Source organism: Hipposideros armiger, unplaced genomic scaffold, assembly GCF_001890085.2.
Source record: "Hipposideros armiger isolate ML-2016 unplaced genomic scaffold, ASM189008v1 scaffold_313, whole genome shotgun sequence".
NCBI classification, from domain to species: domain Eukaryota; kingdom Metazoa; phylum Chordata; class Mammalia; order Chiroptera; family Hipposideridae; genus Hipposideros; species Hipposideros armiger.
This window is the reverse complement of record NW_017731663.1, coordinates 1,968,655-1,989,033: the sequence shown is the minus strand read 5'-3', so window position 1 is coordinate 1,989,033 and position 20,379 is coordinate 1,968,655. Positions and strand designations below refer to the sequence as shown.

The 20,379-nt window shown below is 36.4% G+C and overlaps 1 protein-coding gene and 1 pseudogene across 2 annotated transcripts in view; one reads left to right on the top strand and one right to left on the bottom strand.

Moving 5' to 3' along the window:
* Positions 1–3: 3 nt before the first annotated feature.
* LOC109392076 (voltage-dependent anion-selective channel protein 2 pseudogene) lies at positions 4–637 on the bottom strand (annotated as a pseudogene). The gene has a single exon (XR_002125993.1). The product of XR_002125993.1 is annotated as a voltage-dependent anion-selective channel protein 2 pseudogene (transcript).
* A 645-nt stretch (positions 638–1,282) lies between these two features.
* The window catches only part of LOC109392075 (rho GTPase-activating protein 32-like), a gene marked incomplete at its 3' end in the record, with an annotated part of 62,169 nt that continues 43,072 nt past the window's right edge, over positions 1,283–20,379 (top strand). Inside the window, exon 1 of the mRNA XM_019660177.1 lies at positions 1,283–1,389. Coding sequence (XP_019515722.1) covers positions 1,285–1,389 — 105 coding nt within the window. The remainder of the gene's footprint in view (positions 1,390–20,379) is intronic.

Below are 20,379 nucleotides of genomic sequence, written 5' to 3'. Positions count from 1 at the left end.
AAATTCTGTTCCATCATTGACATTAGTGTGTAGCTGGAAGTCTCCAGTTCTGTAGCCCACTGCAAAGTTATTCCTGGTCAGCTTTGATTTGGCACTGTCAAAGGTCATTTGGTACCCAGCAAGCCAGCCCTCATAACCAAAGACAGCTGACCCATGGATTGCAGGTCCAGCAAAATCAAAGTCAACATCACAACCAAGGTTTATACACTCCCTCTTGTAAGAAGACTTCATTTTACCACTTTTCTTTCCTGTGTTTGGTGAAAAGGTGGTATCAAATGTCAGCTTCAAACCTTGACAAATCTGGTCTTCAATTGCGATTTCTGTTCCCAGAGTGTTATCAGTGTTCCATTTCTCTGTGAAAGTCAGGCCATACTCACACCATTTATATTTGGTCTCCAAGGTCCCAGTAACTTTACCAGTGTCTGTATTAGATGAACCTGATGTTGAGAATTCCACACCACTGCATGACTTTGTTTTCACATCCAATTTCACCAACCCCAAACCAAATCCTTTGTTGAAAATACCTCTGGCAGCTTTGCCAAGGTCAGCATATGATGGAGGAGTACACATTGGCTGCGCGCAGCTCTGTTCGTAAGTAGCCATAGCGAGGCCGCGGAAAGAGGTGATCTAGTGGTCTCCTGAGGCTGGCCGCCGCCGTCGCCATTCCACTAGAAGCTAAGGCCGCTCAGCTCGCTGTGGGTCGGGCTGCAGCTGCCGGGGCTGGAGGGCTTCATGGATTTTCTTATCTCAAAGAATGTAGCCCCAGAAATCCTATCTGTATTGACTGTCTTCCTGTGCCTTCTGACAAATAATTTTGTATGTTTTGTCTAAGTATTCATTGTTGTTCTCCTTGAAAGTGCTAGTTTAATACCCCATGCTTCATAAATTGGAAACAAGTATTTCTGCTTTCATCCTGGAATTTTACTAATCTAATGCTTACTTAGCACAGTGCAATAAATATTGATGGCTGTTGGAAATCTTTTCCAAGTTCCAACTGTGTTGAACAGATAATGTCAGTCCTTATGTAATAGTTACCACAGACCAGAAAGATTAACTAGTTATAAGCTTTACTTTTGTCTCTGGAATAAATGCAGGTGTTTGGTACATCAGGAAAGATCTCAGAAATCTAGAGTAGAAATGGAGAAATAAAACTAGCCATCAAATCTCTTTTAACTAAACTTTAAATCTCATATATTTTTCTCTACTTCGAATTGTGGTCATTAGAAAGTTTTCTTAGAAATAAGAATTCTTATCACAGTTTTTCATGTTTTGATCTCTAGGAAGATGAAGTCCACGGTACATTCTGAGGAGGATGATTTTGTTCCAGAACTACACAGAAACGTTCACCCTCGAGAGCGGCCTGATTGGGAAGAAACACTTAGTGCAATGGTAAATCAATTTTATATATATATATATATATATATATATTTATATATATATATTTTTGTTGTTGTTGTTGTTTTTTTTTGTTTTTTACTTAAGTAAGGTAAAGGAACTGAGGAAGCATTACTTACAGGAAAAAATTTTTGTTGTTGTTGTTGCTTTGTTCATTCATTTAGAAAGTATCTGTTAATCTATTCAGGCAGTGTTTTAGACTTTGTGTGCAGCACCCTGAATAAAACAGAAATTTGTGGAACTTATATTTTAATGGGATAGGAGAAAAAGCAATTAATTACATACTTAATATGTTAAGTGGTGGTATGTGCTTTTATAGAAAATTAATGCAGAGTAGTAGGTTACAGAATGGTAGGGATAGAGTATTGAAGGGATAGTTGCTAGTTATATAGGGTGATCACAAAGAGCCGCTGAGAGAAGGTGAGATTTGAGCAGACATCTGAAGGATATGAGGAAGTGAGTAATGTGTTTATCTGTGTAAAGGTCATTTTGGGTAATGGAAGAACAAGTTAAAGACTTTGCATAGGATTAAAAAGTGTTAGAAAAAAACACGAAAAGTAGGACTTATGGCTTAAATTGAGCCGGGAGAAAGAAGAAGATGAGGTCAGAGAAGTAGTTTGGGGGTGTGGAGAGCAGATCATATATTTCTTGTAGTCCATTATAAGGACTTTGGTTTTTTTATGTTGAGTGAGATGAGGAACCATTGGTGGATTTTTGGCTGAGAAGTGACATGATCTGGCTTAAAATTTTAAAGGGAGTCTCTGGTTGCTGTCAGTAGGCTAAAGGGGAAGGTAAAAGGAAATAAGGAGACCAGTTAGAAGATTACTATAATAGGGTACAGTGATGGTAGTTTGAATCAGGATGGTAGATTTGGTGAAAAATGATTATAGACTTTGGGTATAGTTTTACAGATAAAGCCAACCATTTTTGCTGATAAAGGGGATACAGAGAGTGAAATAAAGAGATCTCAAAGATGAGTTTAAATTTTTTGCCTTGATCAACCTGAAGAATGGAGTTTACATTCACTGAAATGCTGGAAATCAGTTTTTGTTGAGTGTTAGGTGGAAAAATACTATGCAGTGTAGTTTTCCACATAAGTTGGAAATACCCATTTAATCTAATATAGTTTTTTGTATTCACGCCTTTTAATAAGAACAGTAAAATCCTTTTTTGGAGAGTAACACTTTATTTAAATTGTAGTTAAAAGTTAGTATTTCTTTTCATCAAAATTGAATGCAAATTGTTCATCTGTCAATACTGATCTGTAATGAGATTTTATGTATTTCATTTTTGAAACTGCCTTTTCATCCAGATATGTACTGTCAAATACATCACTTTGTGGGCATATAATTTTAGTTGGATATATTCATCACTTAGAAGGCATTTACAGAATTCTCTTAGATTCATCTTTTAATATTTGCCTTTTAGCATAACAGTACATGTCAGACGTCCAATTGAAGGTTAGGTAGAAGCTTCTCAGTTGCATAGTTAAATGAATTTTGCAATAGTTAAATGAATTTTGAAATTAACTTGCATTTGTAAGATGGTCTGAAAAAACCTTTTGGAACTGTAGTTTGAGCTTGGGAAATACATTCACTGCAAATTTATGTGGTGATGGAGATCTCTGATCTTGCATTAATGTTTGATATTTGGGAAGTATGTATTGCAGCTCATGATTACTTGCGATTCTATTTAATACCACAGTGTAAGTTTCTCCTATAAGCTATGGTTTGCCTTTTAATTTTAGGTAAAACTTATTAAGAAATAACATAAAATCTGCAGCAGAAATTAATTACAAAAGCCATTTAGTGTTCAGTAACAGAGGTTGAAAGTATATCCAGTTATGCCTTTTCTGTTCCACACATTTTTTACCAAAAGTTATACTGTGTCTTAGTAGATTCTACTTCAGGTTGTACTGAATGAATGTTTGCTGAGTTTATTTGAGAATATTGTCACCTATAGTTGTCCCATGTAGACTGTTCCTAGGGGCTAATTCTTGAGCCACTTTAAAGTCAGCATTGACTCCTTAACAACAACTGAGCAATGTTGGTTACATTTGTTGACTTATCAAGAGTCAAGGAAAACCACTTGGAATCATTTGCCTTGTTTTTAAATTTACTATTGATTTTACTCCCAATAACCTCAACTCTTCAAGCAACTGTTCTCACTGAAAAGGCTAATAGGCTTACACAGTTTGTTTTCTCTGGATGTATTTCTTGGCTGCTATAGTCAAACATGATTTAATTGACCCACCTTTGGTAAATGGTAAATGGCTTTTCTTGCTTGGATACCAAATGAGTTACCTGGAAATTTACTTTGGATATAATCTTGTTTCTATTTTTGTGATGAAATTCTGTGTCACTTAGAATTTTTGAATTTTTCAGATTGTTGCTTTCCTGTGAATTGAGAATATTTTGATGAATGCAGAGTTTGGTAATATTGATGTATATTCTATTCTTTTAGCACAGCTGTAGTGTCATTGAATAATAAACAATGTTTTGCCATCCAATTTGATAACAAAACCCACACTTTACTGTGCTTTAAAAGCATGACATTCAAAGTCCACTTTTCTCTTTGCTTATTTTTACATGACCTGTACGAATTGGTAATTTAAAAATAGTAGTTTTGGTGATACATGTGGAACTTGAAATGCTGTTGAGTTAATAACTCAATACTGCAATTTTTTTTTTTTTTTTTGCTGTGCTGAACAGCAGTGTGAATTGATGAGAGTGAGTGCCACATAAGGTCTCTTTCGCAGCTACTCAGCTTTGTCATTGTAACGTGAGAGCACTCATGGGTAATACATAAATGAATGTGACTGTGTTCCAATAAAATGTTATTTGTGGACGTTGATATTTGAATTTCATGTAACTTTTACATGTAATTAAATAATCATTCTTTTGATCCCCCTCCCCCATACATTTAAAAATGTAAAAATTAATTTTAGCTCATGGGCTGTAAAAAAACAGATAGTGGGCTGAGTTGGCACTAGGTTCTTTTTTTTTTTTAAGATTTTATTGGGGAATTGGGGGAGGGGAACAGCACTGGGGAATCGGGGAAGGGGAACAGACAAGTTGCTGTCCTTTTATTCTTCAGTCTAGTTGTGGAGGACGTTGCTTCACTGGCCCATGTTGGTATCATCGTTGTGCTCTTACAGGTGAGGCAGATCAGTTGTCGGCCTCTGGACAGTCGCTCATGGCGGCTCTTGGCAGCTCACGCTGGCTGCTGGCTGCTCAAGCTGACTGCCAGTCACACATGGTAGCTTACGGAAGCTCACTGCAGCTTCACTGCAGCCTACGCCATTGCTGGCGACTCATGGCAGCCCAGCTCCAGGTTGAGCTGTTGTTCATCATCTTAGCGGTAGAGGGCGCAGCGTCACTGGTCCTCATGTGGGATATGGACCGGGGCCCTGCTGCTCAGAGCCAGCGTCCCAAAGTCAGCTCTTAACCAACACGCCACTCGGCTGGCCCTTGGCTCTAGTTTCTTGACCCCTGCCTTGTCATATGATTATAATTCAAGATGTAAGACTTTCTTAAACCTTCCAGATAGAAAATCATTTTATTTGTCATAGAATGTTGTTCATCTCTATTGTAATACTTAATCTCATTGTAATTAGTTATGAATGTATTTATGTTTCTTACTATATTGTGAGCTCTCTGAGGAAAGATAGGGATCATCTTCTGTTCATTTTATTGAAGGGTAAAGTTTAAAAAAGGATATAATCATACAAATATAAAATGAACACACACCAAAGGTATTTAACTCATTAATTAATGAAGGAATCAGTTAAGTGTTACAGTGGGTTCAGAGGAGAATTCAAAGAGCCTTATTGTTACAGGTCAGTCATGCTATTGATGCAGATGAATGCAAAACTAGCAAAATTGTTTAGTTCCACTAGAAACAATTTGCATTTCTGTGGACGAGAATTATTTCTACTGTCAGTTTTCTACAAGTTAACTTTTACTCTGCGGAGATGTAAAATAGCCTAGGCAAAGACAAGCAAGTCCCATGCTCCTGTTGAATCACGTAATCCCTGGGGGTGCCAGTATTCCATTGAAAGGATATTTAGTAATCTCTTTTGCCCATTATTAAACCTTCTACAATTTTTATAATCTCCAAAAAACTCTACATTGAATTTATTGAATGGGAAGAAAGGTGGTAATTGTTGTTAAGTTGTTAAATGCTATAATTCTATTTTAAAAAATCATCACATTCAATAAATAGTCCTTTGCTAGGTTGCAAAAATGAAAAGACTATAAATGAGGTAAGAAGTATTATTTTACTACACTTGCTCTAGAAAATCACATTGATTTTAATGAAGTAAGAGTAAAGAAAGTTTGGGACCTTTTTCTTTTCCAATAATAAAGTGAAATACCACGTTGAGAATGAAATTTGTTGAGGAAAACCCTTATAGATGTGGAGTATAGTGTGGGAGTGGAGTCAAGGGAATTACAATAGATATGTATGATGCTGGGTAGAGGGGGAGTGGGGCGGCGGATTGAGGGAGGGGGATGGTCACTTTGAGGGGTAAAAAGTATAACTATTGCACTGTGTTGTACAGCTGAAACTAATTTAAAAAAATGTATTTCACAATAAAAAAGAAAAGAAAAAAAGAGAAACCCTTATAAAATATTACTTTTTAAAAAAAATTTGCATTTTGAATTACTATTGACATACAATATTATATTCATTTCGAGTATACAACATGGCGATTAGACATTTATATAACTTAAAAAAAAATCCACTCCTAAAAATCTGGCACCCGTCTGACACTATACATAGTTATTACCATGTTATTGAGTATATTCCTTATGCTATACTTTACATCCCAACGACTATCTTGTAATACCAATTTGTACTTCTTATTTCCTTCCCTCTTTTCACTCAGCACGCCAACCCCCCTCGCATCTGGCAACCATCAAAATGTTCTCTGTATCTATAAGTTTGTTTATGTTTTGTTTGATCATTTATTTTGTTTTTTAGATTCCACATATAAGTGAAATCATATGGTATTTGTCTTTCTCTTCTGACTTATATTTCACTCAGCATAATACCCTCTAGGTTCATCCATGTTGTTGCAGATGGCAAGATTTCATTCTTTTTATGGCTGAGTAATATTCCATTATATACACACACGTATATATGTATATAATGTATATATGTATATATATGCGTGTGCGCGCACGCGCGCGTGCACACACACACACACGAGGGTGCCCAAAAAATGTATGCATATTTTAAGAAAGGAAAAAACTGTATTAAAATTACTCTGATGGGTAATCACTATGAGCACCTCTTGTGATTGCAGAAGTCAAACGTGACTGCTTTCATCTTTTGTTATTGGTATATATTGAGTATTACAATTTTAATACAGTTTTTACCTTTCTTAAAATGTGTATACGTTTTTTTGGCATCTTTAGTATATAACACTTATTTATCCATTCACCTATTGATGGACACTTAGGTTGCTTCCATATCTTGGCTATTGTAAATAATGCTGCAGTGAACATATGGATGTGGGTGTCTTTTTGAATTAGTGTTTTGTGTTTCTTCGGGTAAATACCCAGAAGTGGAATTACTGGTCCTTCTTTGTCTCTTGTTATACCCTTTGTTTTAAAGTCTAGTTTGTCAGGTATAAGTATTGCTACTCCAGCTTTTTTTTTGTTTTTTAAAAGATTTTATTGGGGAATTGGTGGAGGGGATTAGTGTTGGGGAATCGAGGAAGGAAAACAGACAAGTTGCTGTCCTTTTGTTCCTCAGCCTAGTTGTGGAGGATGCCGCTTCACTGGCCCATGTTGGTATGATCATTGCGCTCTTCCCTGGGTGAGGCAGTCTCTTGCCGGCCATTGGACGGCCGCTCACGGCAGCTTACGGCAGCCCACTGCAGCAAGGGCTGCAGTCTACGCTATCGCCAGCCACTCACAGCAACCCAGCTCCAGGTCAAGCTGTTGTTCAGAATCTTAGCTGTAGAGGGCGCAGCATCACTGGCTCATTTGGGAACCGAACCAGCAGCCCTGCTGCTCAGAGCCTGTGCCCCGAAACCAACTCTTAACCAACTGAGCTACTTGGGCGGCCCTGGAGAAGGTTTTTTATTTGGTGTAGTTCCACTCACCTGTTTACTTTTGCTCATGTTGCCTTTTGTTTTGATGTCAAACCCAAAAAATCATCAGAACAGATTTCAAGGTCTTACTGCCTTTGTTTTCTTCTAGAAGTTTTATGTCTTAACGTTGAAGTCTTTAATCCATTTTGAGTTAATTTTTGTGTATGGTATAAAATAGTGGTCCAGTTTTTTTTTTTTTGTTTTTTTTTTTTGTTGAGCCATCCTGCCTGCAGAAACAGAGGCTAACATGGAGAATTTTATCCAGTAGAGATACAAATAATTTTTTTTTTTTTGTTTTTTTTTTTAGCTGAGCCATCTCGCCACCTGTTGGCAGCTCACGGCTGCTCAGTTCGGGCTGACTCGAACCACTGTTGCTCAGAGCTCAAACTCTTGAGCGAGCTCTTAACCAACTGAGCCACTCAGCCGGCCCCAAGGTCCAGTTTTATTCTTTTGCATGTGGTGGTCTAATTTTCCCAATACCGTTTATTGAAGTGACTGTCTTTTCTCCTCCATTGTATATTCCTGGCTCATTTGTAATAAATTAATTGACCATATATGTGTAAATTTTGGGGAGGAGGCCGCTATATTCTTTTCCATTGATCTGTCTTTTTTTTTGTGCCAGTATGATACTGTTTTGATTACTATAGCTTTGTAATATAGTTTGAAATCAAGAAGCATGATACCGCCAGATTTTTACTTCTCTCTCAAGGTTGCTTTTGCTATTTTTTTTTTGCTATTTTTTTTGTGGTTGCATACAAATTTTAGGATTTTTCTGTTTCTATAAAAGTGTCATTGGAATTTTGATAGGGAGTGCATTGAATCTGTAGATTGCTTTGGGTTTGGGCATTTAAAAAATATTGATATTCTGATCCATGGACATGGACTGTCTTTGCATTTGTTTGTGTCTTTAATTTCTTTCATTAAAACTTGCTGTAGTTTTCAGTGTTCTGGTGTTTCACCTCCTTGGTTACATTTTTTCCTAGGTATATTATTCCTGTTGATGTAATTGCAAATGGGATTGCTTTCCTAATTACTCTTTTTTAGAGTTTGTTGTTAGTGTAGGGAAGCACAACTGAGTTTTGTATAATGATTGTATATCACGTAATTTTGGAGTTATTTATTAGTTCTAACAGTTTTCATGGAGTCTTTATGTTTTTTTATATGTCATCTGCAAATAATGATGGTTTTATTTCTCCCTTTCCAATTTGGATGCCTTTTTTAAATTTTTCTTTCCTAAATGCTTTGGCTAGGACTTCCAATCCTATGTTGAATAGATGTTGTGAGAGTGGGCATCCTTGTCTTCCTGATTTTAGAGGAAAAGCTTTCAGCTTTTATTATTGAGTATATGCTAGCTGTGGGCTTGTCATATATGACCTTTATAATGTTGAAGTACCTTCCCTCTGTACCCACTTTATTGAGAGTTTTTATCATAAATGTATGTTGAGTTTTGTCAAATGCTTTTTTTTTCTATTGAGATGGTCATGTGATTTTTATCTGTCATTTTGTCAGTGCGGTGTATCACATTGATTGAATTGCAGATGTTGATTGAATCGTGGATGCTGAACAATCCTTTTATCCCTGCAGTAAATCTCACTGGATCATGGTGTATGATCCCTTTAATGTACTGTTGAATTCAGTTTGCTGATATTGAGGATTTTTGCGTCTATTTTCATCAGGGATATTGGCTTGCAATTTTTTTTCTTGTACCTTTCTTGCCTTGTTTTAGTATCAGGGTAATGTTGGCCTAGTAAAATGAGTTTGGAAGTGTTCCCTTTTCGATTTCCTGGAAGAGTTTGGGAAGGATTAGTATTAACTTGTCTTTAAATGTTTTGTAGAATTCACTAGTGAAGCCATCTGGTCCTGGAGCTTTATTTGTTGGGAGGATTTTGATTACTGATTCAATCCCCTTATTAGTAACAGGTCTGTTCTAAATAGCTATTTTAAAATCCAAACAAAAATAAACCCTAAAACCTTTATGGTTATGATTTATTTATTATCCTTCAAAAATTTGTAACAAAATAAGTATTTTAAGAAGTCTAATAAAAAGCTTTGGAGTTTTAAAAAATTAAGTAATATATTTACTTGCAGTGACTTAACAATTAAATTATTTTGTAAGTAAATATTAGGTTCTTAAAAAATTAAGATAAGAAACCTGGAAAGAACGTGAGAGAGGGAGTCTTTGACCAGTTTTGAATATTTTAACTAAAACCACCTTAATCATCATATTTCTTAGTGTTTCTCCATTCATTTTATTGTTAGTATTGATCATTTCAATATGCTTAGACTGTATCCGTTAATTCTTGAATCTTTTTTGTTGTTGTTAGGAACAGTTCTTACTTGTAATCTTTTCTACCATTAAAGTTAATGTGTTCAAGGCTCAGGGCTAAAGTAGGTCATGTTATAGCAATGAAATTGTGTTGATAAAATAAAGTCAGTGTTTCTGTCTGAAAATGGTCACGTATACTAACAACTAGGGTCATGAAAATGAAAACAAGTTACACATTTTGAACTTCCAAAATATCAAAAAATTTAAAAGGACAATAAATAGTTAATGCTCCCTGTCAACACTGTATGTGTGTCCATAAACATCTCTGCCCTCCCTCCCTTCCCCTCACCCCTCCCTTCCTTTTTCTGTATCTCTTCCTCTCTCATAAACAAACACATGTGCTTCAGCATGTGCTCTCTTGCCCCCCCCCCACCCCCTGCACAATCACAAGCTCTCACTCCTGGAGGGCGGGCTCTTTCCCTCTGCCTCTCTTCTTCCTACCGGCTATGCAGGCATCACAGGGGTCTGTGTACTTGGTCTCTTTATGCTTGTTTCCTCCCAGTTCTTTACTGTTCCTACAGATTGAACTCTCATCTCTGTACAGATAACTTTCGTGTTCATATCTCTAACCCTCTAAGAATTTATTTCCCACCTGAAGGGCCCACAGAAACAGTGAACTACAGATTTTCACTAAATCTCATCTTTCCTGCTCTCTGAAATGAGTTTCTGCTTTTTAACTTTATAGTTTATATTAATAAGACTAACTTGAGTCCAGTCACCCAGGTTCAAAACCTTGCATTTATTATAAATGATATGGTTGTTTTAGTTCATTTTCCTTAAAAGATGAGGTTCTTCCTTACTTGGTCACTTTACTCCAGTCACATTGGCCTCCTTACTGTTTATATCTGGAATATGCCAAGCCGCCCACTCCCGGGCCTTAGTGTTTGTGTGCTTTTCTGCTGGGAGTGCTTTCTCTGTATAATCTGCAAAGATTGCTGTCTCTTCCTTCATGTCTCGCATCAAATGCTACTTAAGTGCTGCCATTTCTCCCTGTCTTAGATGGAATAATGACCCTGCCCACCTCTCTATCTTTCTTACTCTGCTTTACATGCTCCATAGTACTTGGAAATACTGAATATTTAGACGAATATTGTCTTTCCTTTCCATTAGATTGTAAGTTCCTTGAGTACAGGGACTTTGTCACTTCTATTTACCTTCTATTTACTGTTTTGGCATAGTAAATTCTCAGTAAATATTTTTTAAAGGATGAAATTGTTATTCTCTGGACAGATTGAACCACTTGTTTTCCATAGAAAATGTCCTGAATTTTCCTGCTTCTTATATCTCATTTGTTGGATGTTAACATGAATTTTTTCTTTTTTATTTTCTGTCCCCGCCCCCCTTCTATTTTCTTTACCTTTCAAAAGAAAGTTTAGACCGTAGCATTTTTCATAGACTTCAAAAGTACCCTTTGTATTTGGACCATTTCCCCCATCTGTTCCTTACTTTCTAAAGAGGAATGAGGATTGATAGAATAGCTGGGTTATTTCTCTCTTAATAATCTTGAAGAAGAGGTAATTTTGGAAGAGGTGTATATTTTTTTATTGCTTTTTGGATTGATAAGTGTCCACCCTCTATGGAACTTAGAGTGGTTCCTTTTATCCATCAGCTATAAAAACATTTGCAATTTGAATAAAATAATAAAACAGTCTTTGCAAATGTTCCTTCAGTGAATATCTTTAGGTGTTTATTATTGTGTGATGTTTAACTGTTTATTTTGACTGATGGGCAGATTTTTTTTTTATTAGTTTCAGGTGTACAAAACAATGTAATAGTTAGACATTTCACCCCTCATAATGTGATGATAACCCCCCTCCCCCAATCTATTGCCCCATGACATTGTATAAATCTATTGCTTTGTGGAACAATCACAAATGTGACCATTAATTAATATGCAAAGCCCAGGTTTTGAATTTCTGCCAGTATATTCAGAGTTCTTTAATAAACAACTCCAAGCCTACTGCATTTCATGGTGCATCCTTTTCTGACTGAAGATTGCGGGAATTCTCTGGCATGAATCAAGTGGTGTTATATTAATTATTGAAGATAATTAATGCACTACTGGGAGTTTTGGGATTTATACAGAGGGTGCTAAGAAAAATGTATACACATTTTAAGAAAGGAAAAAACTGTATTAAAATTGTAATACTCATGGGCCGGCCGAGTGGCACGATGGTTAAGAACTCGCTTGGGACGCCAGAGGGCCCCGGTTCGGATCCCACATATGAGGGCCAGTGACACTGCCCTCCACAGCTAAGATGCTGAACAACAGCTCAACCTGGAGCTGGGCTGCCATGAGTCGCCGGCGACGGAGTGGGCTGCAGTCCCTGTGGCAGTGGATTGCCATGGGCTACCGTGTGTGGCCAGCAGCCAGCGTGAGCGGCCAGCAGCCGCAGTGAGCGGCCGTCCAGAAGCCGGCGACTGATCTGCCTCGCCAGAGAAGAGCGCAATGATGGTGCCAACTTGGGCCAGTGAAGCAACGTCCTCCACAACTAGACTGAAGAACAAAAGGACAGCAACTTGTCTGTTCCCCTTTCCCCAATTCCCCAGCACTGTTCCCATCCCCCCAATTTCCCAATAAAAATCTTTAAAAAAAAATTGTAATACTCAGTATATACTGATAACAAAGATGAATACAAGTCATGTGTATACATTTTTTTGGTACCCCTGGTATTAGGTTGAATTGTATGAATTGTTAACTTTACAGGTTAGAAAGTGTTGAAAATAAGCAAGTTTTATAAAGTTATGTTTAAAATCTGTTGAACTGGTAAACTGATCTTAAACCCGGCATTTTATTGTTAATTTTTTTTTTTTAAGATTTTTATTGGGGAATTGGGGGATGGGAACATCGCTGGGGAATTGGGGGAGGGGAACAGACAAGTTGCTGTCTTTTTGTTCTTCAGTCTAGTTGTGGAGGATGTTGCTTCACTGGCCCAAGTTGGCACCATCATTGCGCTCTTCCTGGGTGAGGCAGATCAGTCGCTGGCTTCTGGACTTCCCCTCACGGCGGCTGCTGGCCGCTCATGCTGGCTGCTGGCTACACACAGTAGCCCATGGCAACCCACTGCAGCAGGGGCTGCAGCCTACGCCTGCGACTCACAGCAGCCCAGCTCCAGGTTGAGCTGTTGTTCAGCATCTTAGCTGTAGAGGACAGTGTCACTGGCCCTCATATGTGGGCTCCGAACCGGGGCCCTCTGACGTCCCAAGCCAGATCTTAACCAACGTGCCACTCAGTTGGCCTATTGTTAATTATTAAACTGAAAACTGCATTCCAAATACTATGCTATTTAAGACTTTAGGTGATCTGGATGTTTTACTGATAGGATTTTTTATATGGCTTTTCAAAAAACTTTCAACTTACAAAATGTTGAAGGAGAAAGTACATATAACGTGCTATTAGAGGAATAGTTATTCTTACAGATCTCAACTGGAGTGTCATGAATAGTCTGGAATCTTGCCATTTCTTCCTTTAATAGAAAATTTCTAATTTAGTGTGTCCATCATTTGTGGTTCTCCTTCCCTTCTGTACTTCTTCTAGTCATACCCTGCCTTATTCCAGAAAGAATTTATATTTTATGTTTTTATAATATGTTTAAATATTATACACACATTTTTATTAGCAGATCTGATATACAAAATTCAAGTGTAGAAACAGACCAGTATAATTTCCCAGCAGCACTGAAAACTATTAATAGCAATAATTTACCTGAATAAAGTGCCTATAAAGTTAATAGTATATTATTTTTAGATTTTCTTAGGGACTATTTTATAAAATGCCTGATAAAATTATATACAACATTGCAACCCCATAGTTTCATATGAATAAATACCTGCTGGATAAGTAGGATTGTCTTTAATGATTGGGGCAGATGGGAGTGTGAGATGAAGGAAAAGATGAATCTCCAGTACAGAAAGTATAAATTTCAGGTTATTTAAAAGTTTTGCTATTATGTCAGTGTGTTAATTTTTAAGTTGATTAACTCCTGTTGCCCAGTAGAAAATTTGTGATAATTATACTAATGGCACTTGCTAATAATTTTTCCTAAATTATTTTAAACATTGCTTCTGAATAATTATTTCTCTGCTGCTAATTGATTCTTTCTGAGGAGATATTTTCTAGCAGAAGTGAACTTTAAAGGCAATTCCTTTGCTGCAAAATAACTAGTTTTTAATCAGTTTCAGAAATCGTGGGTTTTTTTTTTTTTTGCTTTACTGTTACCACCCTCTTATTCCCAGTCAATGCAGAGAATTAAATAGGAATAAATATATAGTTTATCCCTGGGTCTTATTTAATGACTATTTGTATGATTTGTGAATTATCTAAGTACTTAAACATACCTGCCTCCCTCTTTGATACCCATTTCTGTTTTTTAGCAGTTATACATTAGTAGTTCTAGATAACATATTGGAGGAAATAAATGAAGAAAATTTTATGTAATCTGTTTTTAACATAAAGGGTATTTTGTTATACCAAAATTCCTTTGAAAATATTCACACCAATAACTCAGTTTATTGAATTTCTTTTTGACATATTTATTCCTTTTTTTTTTTTTTTAAAGATTTTATTGGGGAATTGGGGAAGGGGAACAGCCAAGTTGTTGTCCTTCAACCTTAGTTGTGGAGGGTGCAGCTAGCTCAGCTCCAAGTCCAGTCTCCATCCGGCTGCCCGTTGGCGGCTGCTGAGCTCAAGGTGCCGTGTTCAATCTTAGTTGCAGGGGGTGCAGCCCACCATCTCATGTGGGAGTCGAACTGGCAACCTTTTTGCCAAGAGCGCATGTTCTAACCACGGAGTCATCTGGCTGCCTGTCAGCAGCTCAGCGTCAGCTCAGCTCGGGCACAACTCACTGGCTCATGTGGGAATTGAACTGGCGACCCTGTTGCTTAGAGCTCATGCTTTTAACTAACTGAGCCACTTGGCTGGCCCGACATACATATTCTTTAATAATCAATATAGTGGTGCTGGGAAAACTGGGCAGATACATGCAAAAAAATGAAATTGGACTACCTTCTTAAACCGTATACAAGAATAAACTCAAAGTGGATTAAAGACTTAAATGTAAGACCTTAAACCATAAAACTCCTAGAAAAAAAACATCGGCAGTAAACTCTCTGACGCTACTCTTAGTAATATTTTTGCTGATCTATCTCCTCGGGCAAGGGAAACATAAGGGAAAAAGAAACATGGGACTATATCAAACCAAAAACTCTTTGCACAACGAAGGAAACCATCAACAAAATGAAAAGACAGCCTACTGAATGGGAGAAGGTATTTGCCAATGATACACCTGATAAGGGGTTAATATCCAAAATTCATAAAAAACTCATACTCATACAACTCAAAACAAAAAGAACAATCCAATAAAAAATGGGCAGAGCACCTGAATAGACATTTCTTCAGAGAGGACATACACATGGCCAATAGACATATGAAAAAGATGCTCAGTGTTAATTAAAAGCCCAATGAGATGTCACCTCACATCTGTCAGAGTGGCCATCATCAATAAATCAACAAACAACAAGTGTTGGCGAGGATGTGGAGAAAAGGGAACCCTCATGCACTGTTGGTGGGATTTCAAATTGGTGCAGCCACTGTGAAAAAACAGTTCTGATGTTCTTCAGAAAATTAAACAGAACTACCTTATGACCCAGCAATTCCATTCCTGGGTATTTATGCAAAGAAATCCAAAACACTAATTCCAAAGTGTATATGCTCTCCTATGTTTACTGCAGCTCTGTTTGCAATAGCCAAGATATGGAAACAACTGAAATGCTCATCAATAGACGATTGGATAAAGAAACTGTGGCACATTTATACAATGGAGCATTACTCTGCCATAAAAGAATGAAATCTTACCGTTTGCAACAACATGGATGGACCTAGAGGGTATTATGCTAAGTGAAATAAGTCAGATGGAGAAAGACAAATATCATATGATCTCATCATGTATATGTGGAATCTAAAGAACAAAATAAACAAATGCAACAGAAATAGACTCATAGATACAGAAAACAAACTGATGATTGCTAGAAGGGAGATGGGTGAGAAAGGTGACTGGATTAGGAAGTACAAATTGGTATTACAAAATAGTCATGGGGATGTGAAATACAGCATGGGAAATAGAGTCAGTAATATTGTAAGAAGTATATGTAGTGTCAGAGGGGTACTAGACTTATGTGGGGGATTGTTTCATAAATTATATAAATGCCTAACCATTATACTATACACCTGAAAATAATATAAAATAATATTGAATGTTAACTATAATTAAAAAAATATAATCACGGAATGTAAAGTACAGCATAGGGAATATAGTGAATGGTATTATAATAGCTATGTATGGTGTCAGAGGGGCAGTAAACTTGTTGGGGATAACTTTGTGAGGTGTGTAAATGTCTAATAACTATGTTGTTTTATACACCTGAAACTAATAAAAAATCACTTTAGTGATAATATACTATAGATTTAATAAATTTAGCTTTTCAGTGGTATTGGGATGATTATTAGATTTTACTCCATTGTCTCTTATTCCTTTGTAAGAAAGGAAATAATACTTAGACCAATTAAAATTCTGTAAACATGTTTTATTAAAGAGATTTGTTGCATTTATTTCCTATGGTTAAGCTGTGGTTGAGTTTGGAAACTGGCAATCCTGTTTGTCTTTCTTGACAGAACAAATTTTATATTCAAATCTTGCCTTTTAAGTCGATTGTATGTATATGCATATTCATATGCATATTCATATGCATACGTATATAGCCATACTATCAAAGAGATCACGCCTACAAAGTTTTTTCCTTAAGAGGCCAAAGATTTCCCCTTTTACTATTATATTTTAAGCAGAAAGTAATGGTAATGTTATTTTTCATCATCATGAAGAAATATTATTTATAAAAGTCTAAAGCTGTTGTGTTCTCCCTCAAATTCTGAGTACAAATAATAAAAGGAACATAATAAATAAGATTTGAGTCTGTTAAAGAAAAAACAGTGAAAAGTGGTGGAAAGGCACTGTTTTTCGCTATGACTTATTTTCAGATGTTGTTTGCTAGCCTTGTACATTAGTAAGATTTTGATCCAGACTTCCTCTCCCCACACATGTTGTATAGGGGTTTTTGTTTCTTGAAGAAAAGAACATTCCTGAGCCACTTTAATAGTAGTATATTCTTACACTAATTGCATTTTCATGTTCTTTGTGAATGCTTATTCAGTGATGTTATTGTTGATTTTCTATAACAATTTCAGATTTACCTTTGTTGTTTTTAAGTATTAACTACTCATTTTTCTTAGTTTCTCTTTATTCACAGTACAAATTTAGTATTACAATCTTATTTATTGTTGATCACATATATGTATGTATGTATGTATATGGATATTATTTGGCTACTGTGCCTTTTCAAAATATGAGGGCATTTTATATAAAACAATCTATTTTAAATAATTGTTATTGTACTACATATAAAACTATGTCTTCATTGTTAAGTAATTACTGCCATGGATCTGGGGTTGGGATTTCCTGCCCTTATGCTTTTATCTCTATTGTAGGAGGCTATCTCTGCGAACTACGTCTCCTGGCCTCCTTTGCCAGCAGACCTCTGCATAGGTTTGATTATTACAGGCTTTGGTAGAAGACTGGAGGGAGGAAAAGGGAAGGAGACAGGTTATTTCTCCCTCTCTTTTCTGCTTTGTTTGGCATCTCCACTGTGGTTCTAACTCGCATCAGATATCTCATAGTTTGGCACGATGATTAACAAAAATCCATTTTATTACCATAACATGGGTATATCCTATGATAAACATGTCTTTATTTTTGTTCTTTCCTAAATTGACTATAAATACGAATGCCTAGTTTTGCCCATTGGAGTTCTGTAGAATCTCATTTATTTATGACAGTTTGTTATGAGTTTGCAAATGGTTGCTGTAAGGTAGGTAACATGCAGAGGTGGAAGAAGCTAGCTAGCTTGCTTCGTCTCTCTCTCTCTTTCTTAGTAAAGCCTTTCTCCTTTATAAAGACAAAACATGTTTATACAGACAATGCAGAGAAGTGGAACAAAAAAGAGACTGTCACCCATAATCCCATTTCCCACAGTGGTGAGATTAGTTTGGTGTATTTCCTTCATGAGTTCTTACAATGCAGAGAGTTTTAAATTCAACATCATATAAACATGATTTTCTTATATAAACTTCTCCAAATTGTTAGTTTCAAAGAGTATTGCTGGGCGGGCCAAGTGGCTCAGTTGGTTAAGAGCTCGCTCAAGAGTGCGAGCTCTGAGCAATAATGGTTCGCGTCCCAACCCGAGCTGAGCTGCCAACAGGTGGCAGGATGGCTCAGCTATAAAAAAAAAAAAAAGAAAGAATATTGCCCTTTGTGATACGGTCCCCTTTCTCATCATGTCTGAGAGTATGATTTATAATTGTGAACCATATATGATTTTATTTCTTCTTTTCCCCCATTTAACATAAGCATTCTACCTTATAATTAAGGTGCTGCAGTTAAAGAGAAACCGGAATTTTCCCAATGGAACATTAGGGGAGGGGCCTAGGTAAAGGACTTGGTTGGTTCACTGGAAGGAAGACTGGCTAGTGGACATGCTGTAGGGACACTTATGAAGGACGAATAAAAAACATTGCTATATAGAGAGAAAGGAATTAAGTTTCTGTTAGGAGAAAAGAATAAGGGTCTTGAGATTGGCGAAATGGGATATGGAACAGATTGTAGCATGCACATTGAAATACGCGGTTGTGAGGGAGAAAGGAGAGATGGCTGTTGCACTGAATCAGCTCTGTGTACCTCCCACCAGGTACTTATCCCACCTGCAGAATTTGCATTTTGTTTTAGGGCTTGCCTTCTTATGAGTAGCATGCTCCCATGAGGGATGCTTCAGCAGGAGTCCTGCGAGACTTAAATAGGCCCACCCAGATAATTTTCTTATTTCGACATTGACTGACCTGGAACTTCAATTACATTTGGAAAATTTCTCCCCAGCACTTCTAGGATAGTGCTTGAATAGCCAGGAGGTGGGGATCTTGGCCATTGTTGGGGTGAGGGAAGACATGGGGGGCTGCCCTCTTTACAATTTTGCTTACCACATTGTTATATATAATAGTTTTTCTTTGTTATTTATACTTTACAATATATTTACAATATGATAATTTTAGTTGATGGAAATTGCCAATATTTCAAAATTTTGAAACTATCAATATTCCATAAAAGTTATTGCCTGGGAGAAATTTATGGCATACAATGTGTTGTATTGGTGTTAAGTGAAAACTCTTAATAAACAAATTTAATGACTATTATCATATAGAATGTATTATTGATGTTTCATTAATTAGGACTTTGTTTTATATTTTTCACTTTGTTGAAAATCTTTATGATGAATTTTGCCTTTTTATTATTATCTTATGGGGAATTACTTATTAAAGAGTATGAAGATCCCCATATTACTTGTCAGAAGGATTTTGTTAATTCATATTCTAGGCATTAATGTTTAGTGTCTTTAGTGCTATATCTTTTCAGTCTTAAACATTTTTTAGTCTTTCATATTTTGATAGGACTAAAACTATTTCTCATTGCTGTTATTTTTCGTTAAAAAATTGGTCAGCCTTTGAACTATTTTCCTACCATATGCCTATATATTAAATATAGTAGTTTTTTGTGATAAAAATTTAGTTTGAGTACTGCAGCTAACACTGTGGCAATTTGCTTCTGTCTTGGTCTTGGTTTCCTCTTTGCAGTGGAATAGATGAATGAGATTTCTGTCAGTTCTGTGATTATATATTAAAACCTTACTATACTGTATTTTTTCCTTATTTAAAAATCTGTAGTAGCCATTAGCATTTTGCGCATACCTGTTAAGATGGACTTTATATGGTATTTTGGAGAAGATAGTCATACAGATAGATATGGGCATTGTGGTGGGGTGGCTGTAAAGTAGCCAGCTTTGTGGCTCTGTGTCAGAACACAGTGTTACACTACCATTAAATCACTTCACAGTTACCCAGTCAGTGTTAGAGCTGTACTGGGATTTGGGATCAACAGAATAATCATTTGAAAGATACTGTGAACATACTTACCAGTGGCAGGAATGGTAGAATATTTTTCTGGGTTGGGGAGCAGTTAAGCAGACAGGATAAAACATTGCCAGTTACTGTTTTTGCAAGTTTTCAGTATCAAATTAAGTTTTCCTGAAGTGGATTAACTGTTCCCTATGTGGTTTAACGGGTTTAGATCATAGAGAAACAAATACCTTCCTTGTTGTAGATGTCCCAGTTTTTCAGAATGCATTTGTTTGTTACCAGTGAGGATATACCTTGACTTCCATTTAGCTTGTGGTAAACTATAGGCCTTAGATCTTGTTACTTGAATTCTTGTCAAACAAAGTGTGCTCCCTGCCATGTTTATGTGATTGAGTTTTGAATATACATTCAGGGCTTTAATTTTTATTCTTGATGAACTTCACAATCATTTTAGTTTTTTACACTCTGTCATCTGGAGTATTAATAATATCACTTTCAGTTATCTTCTGTAAATTTGATAAATATGTCATATGTTTATGTCTT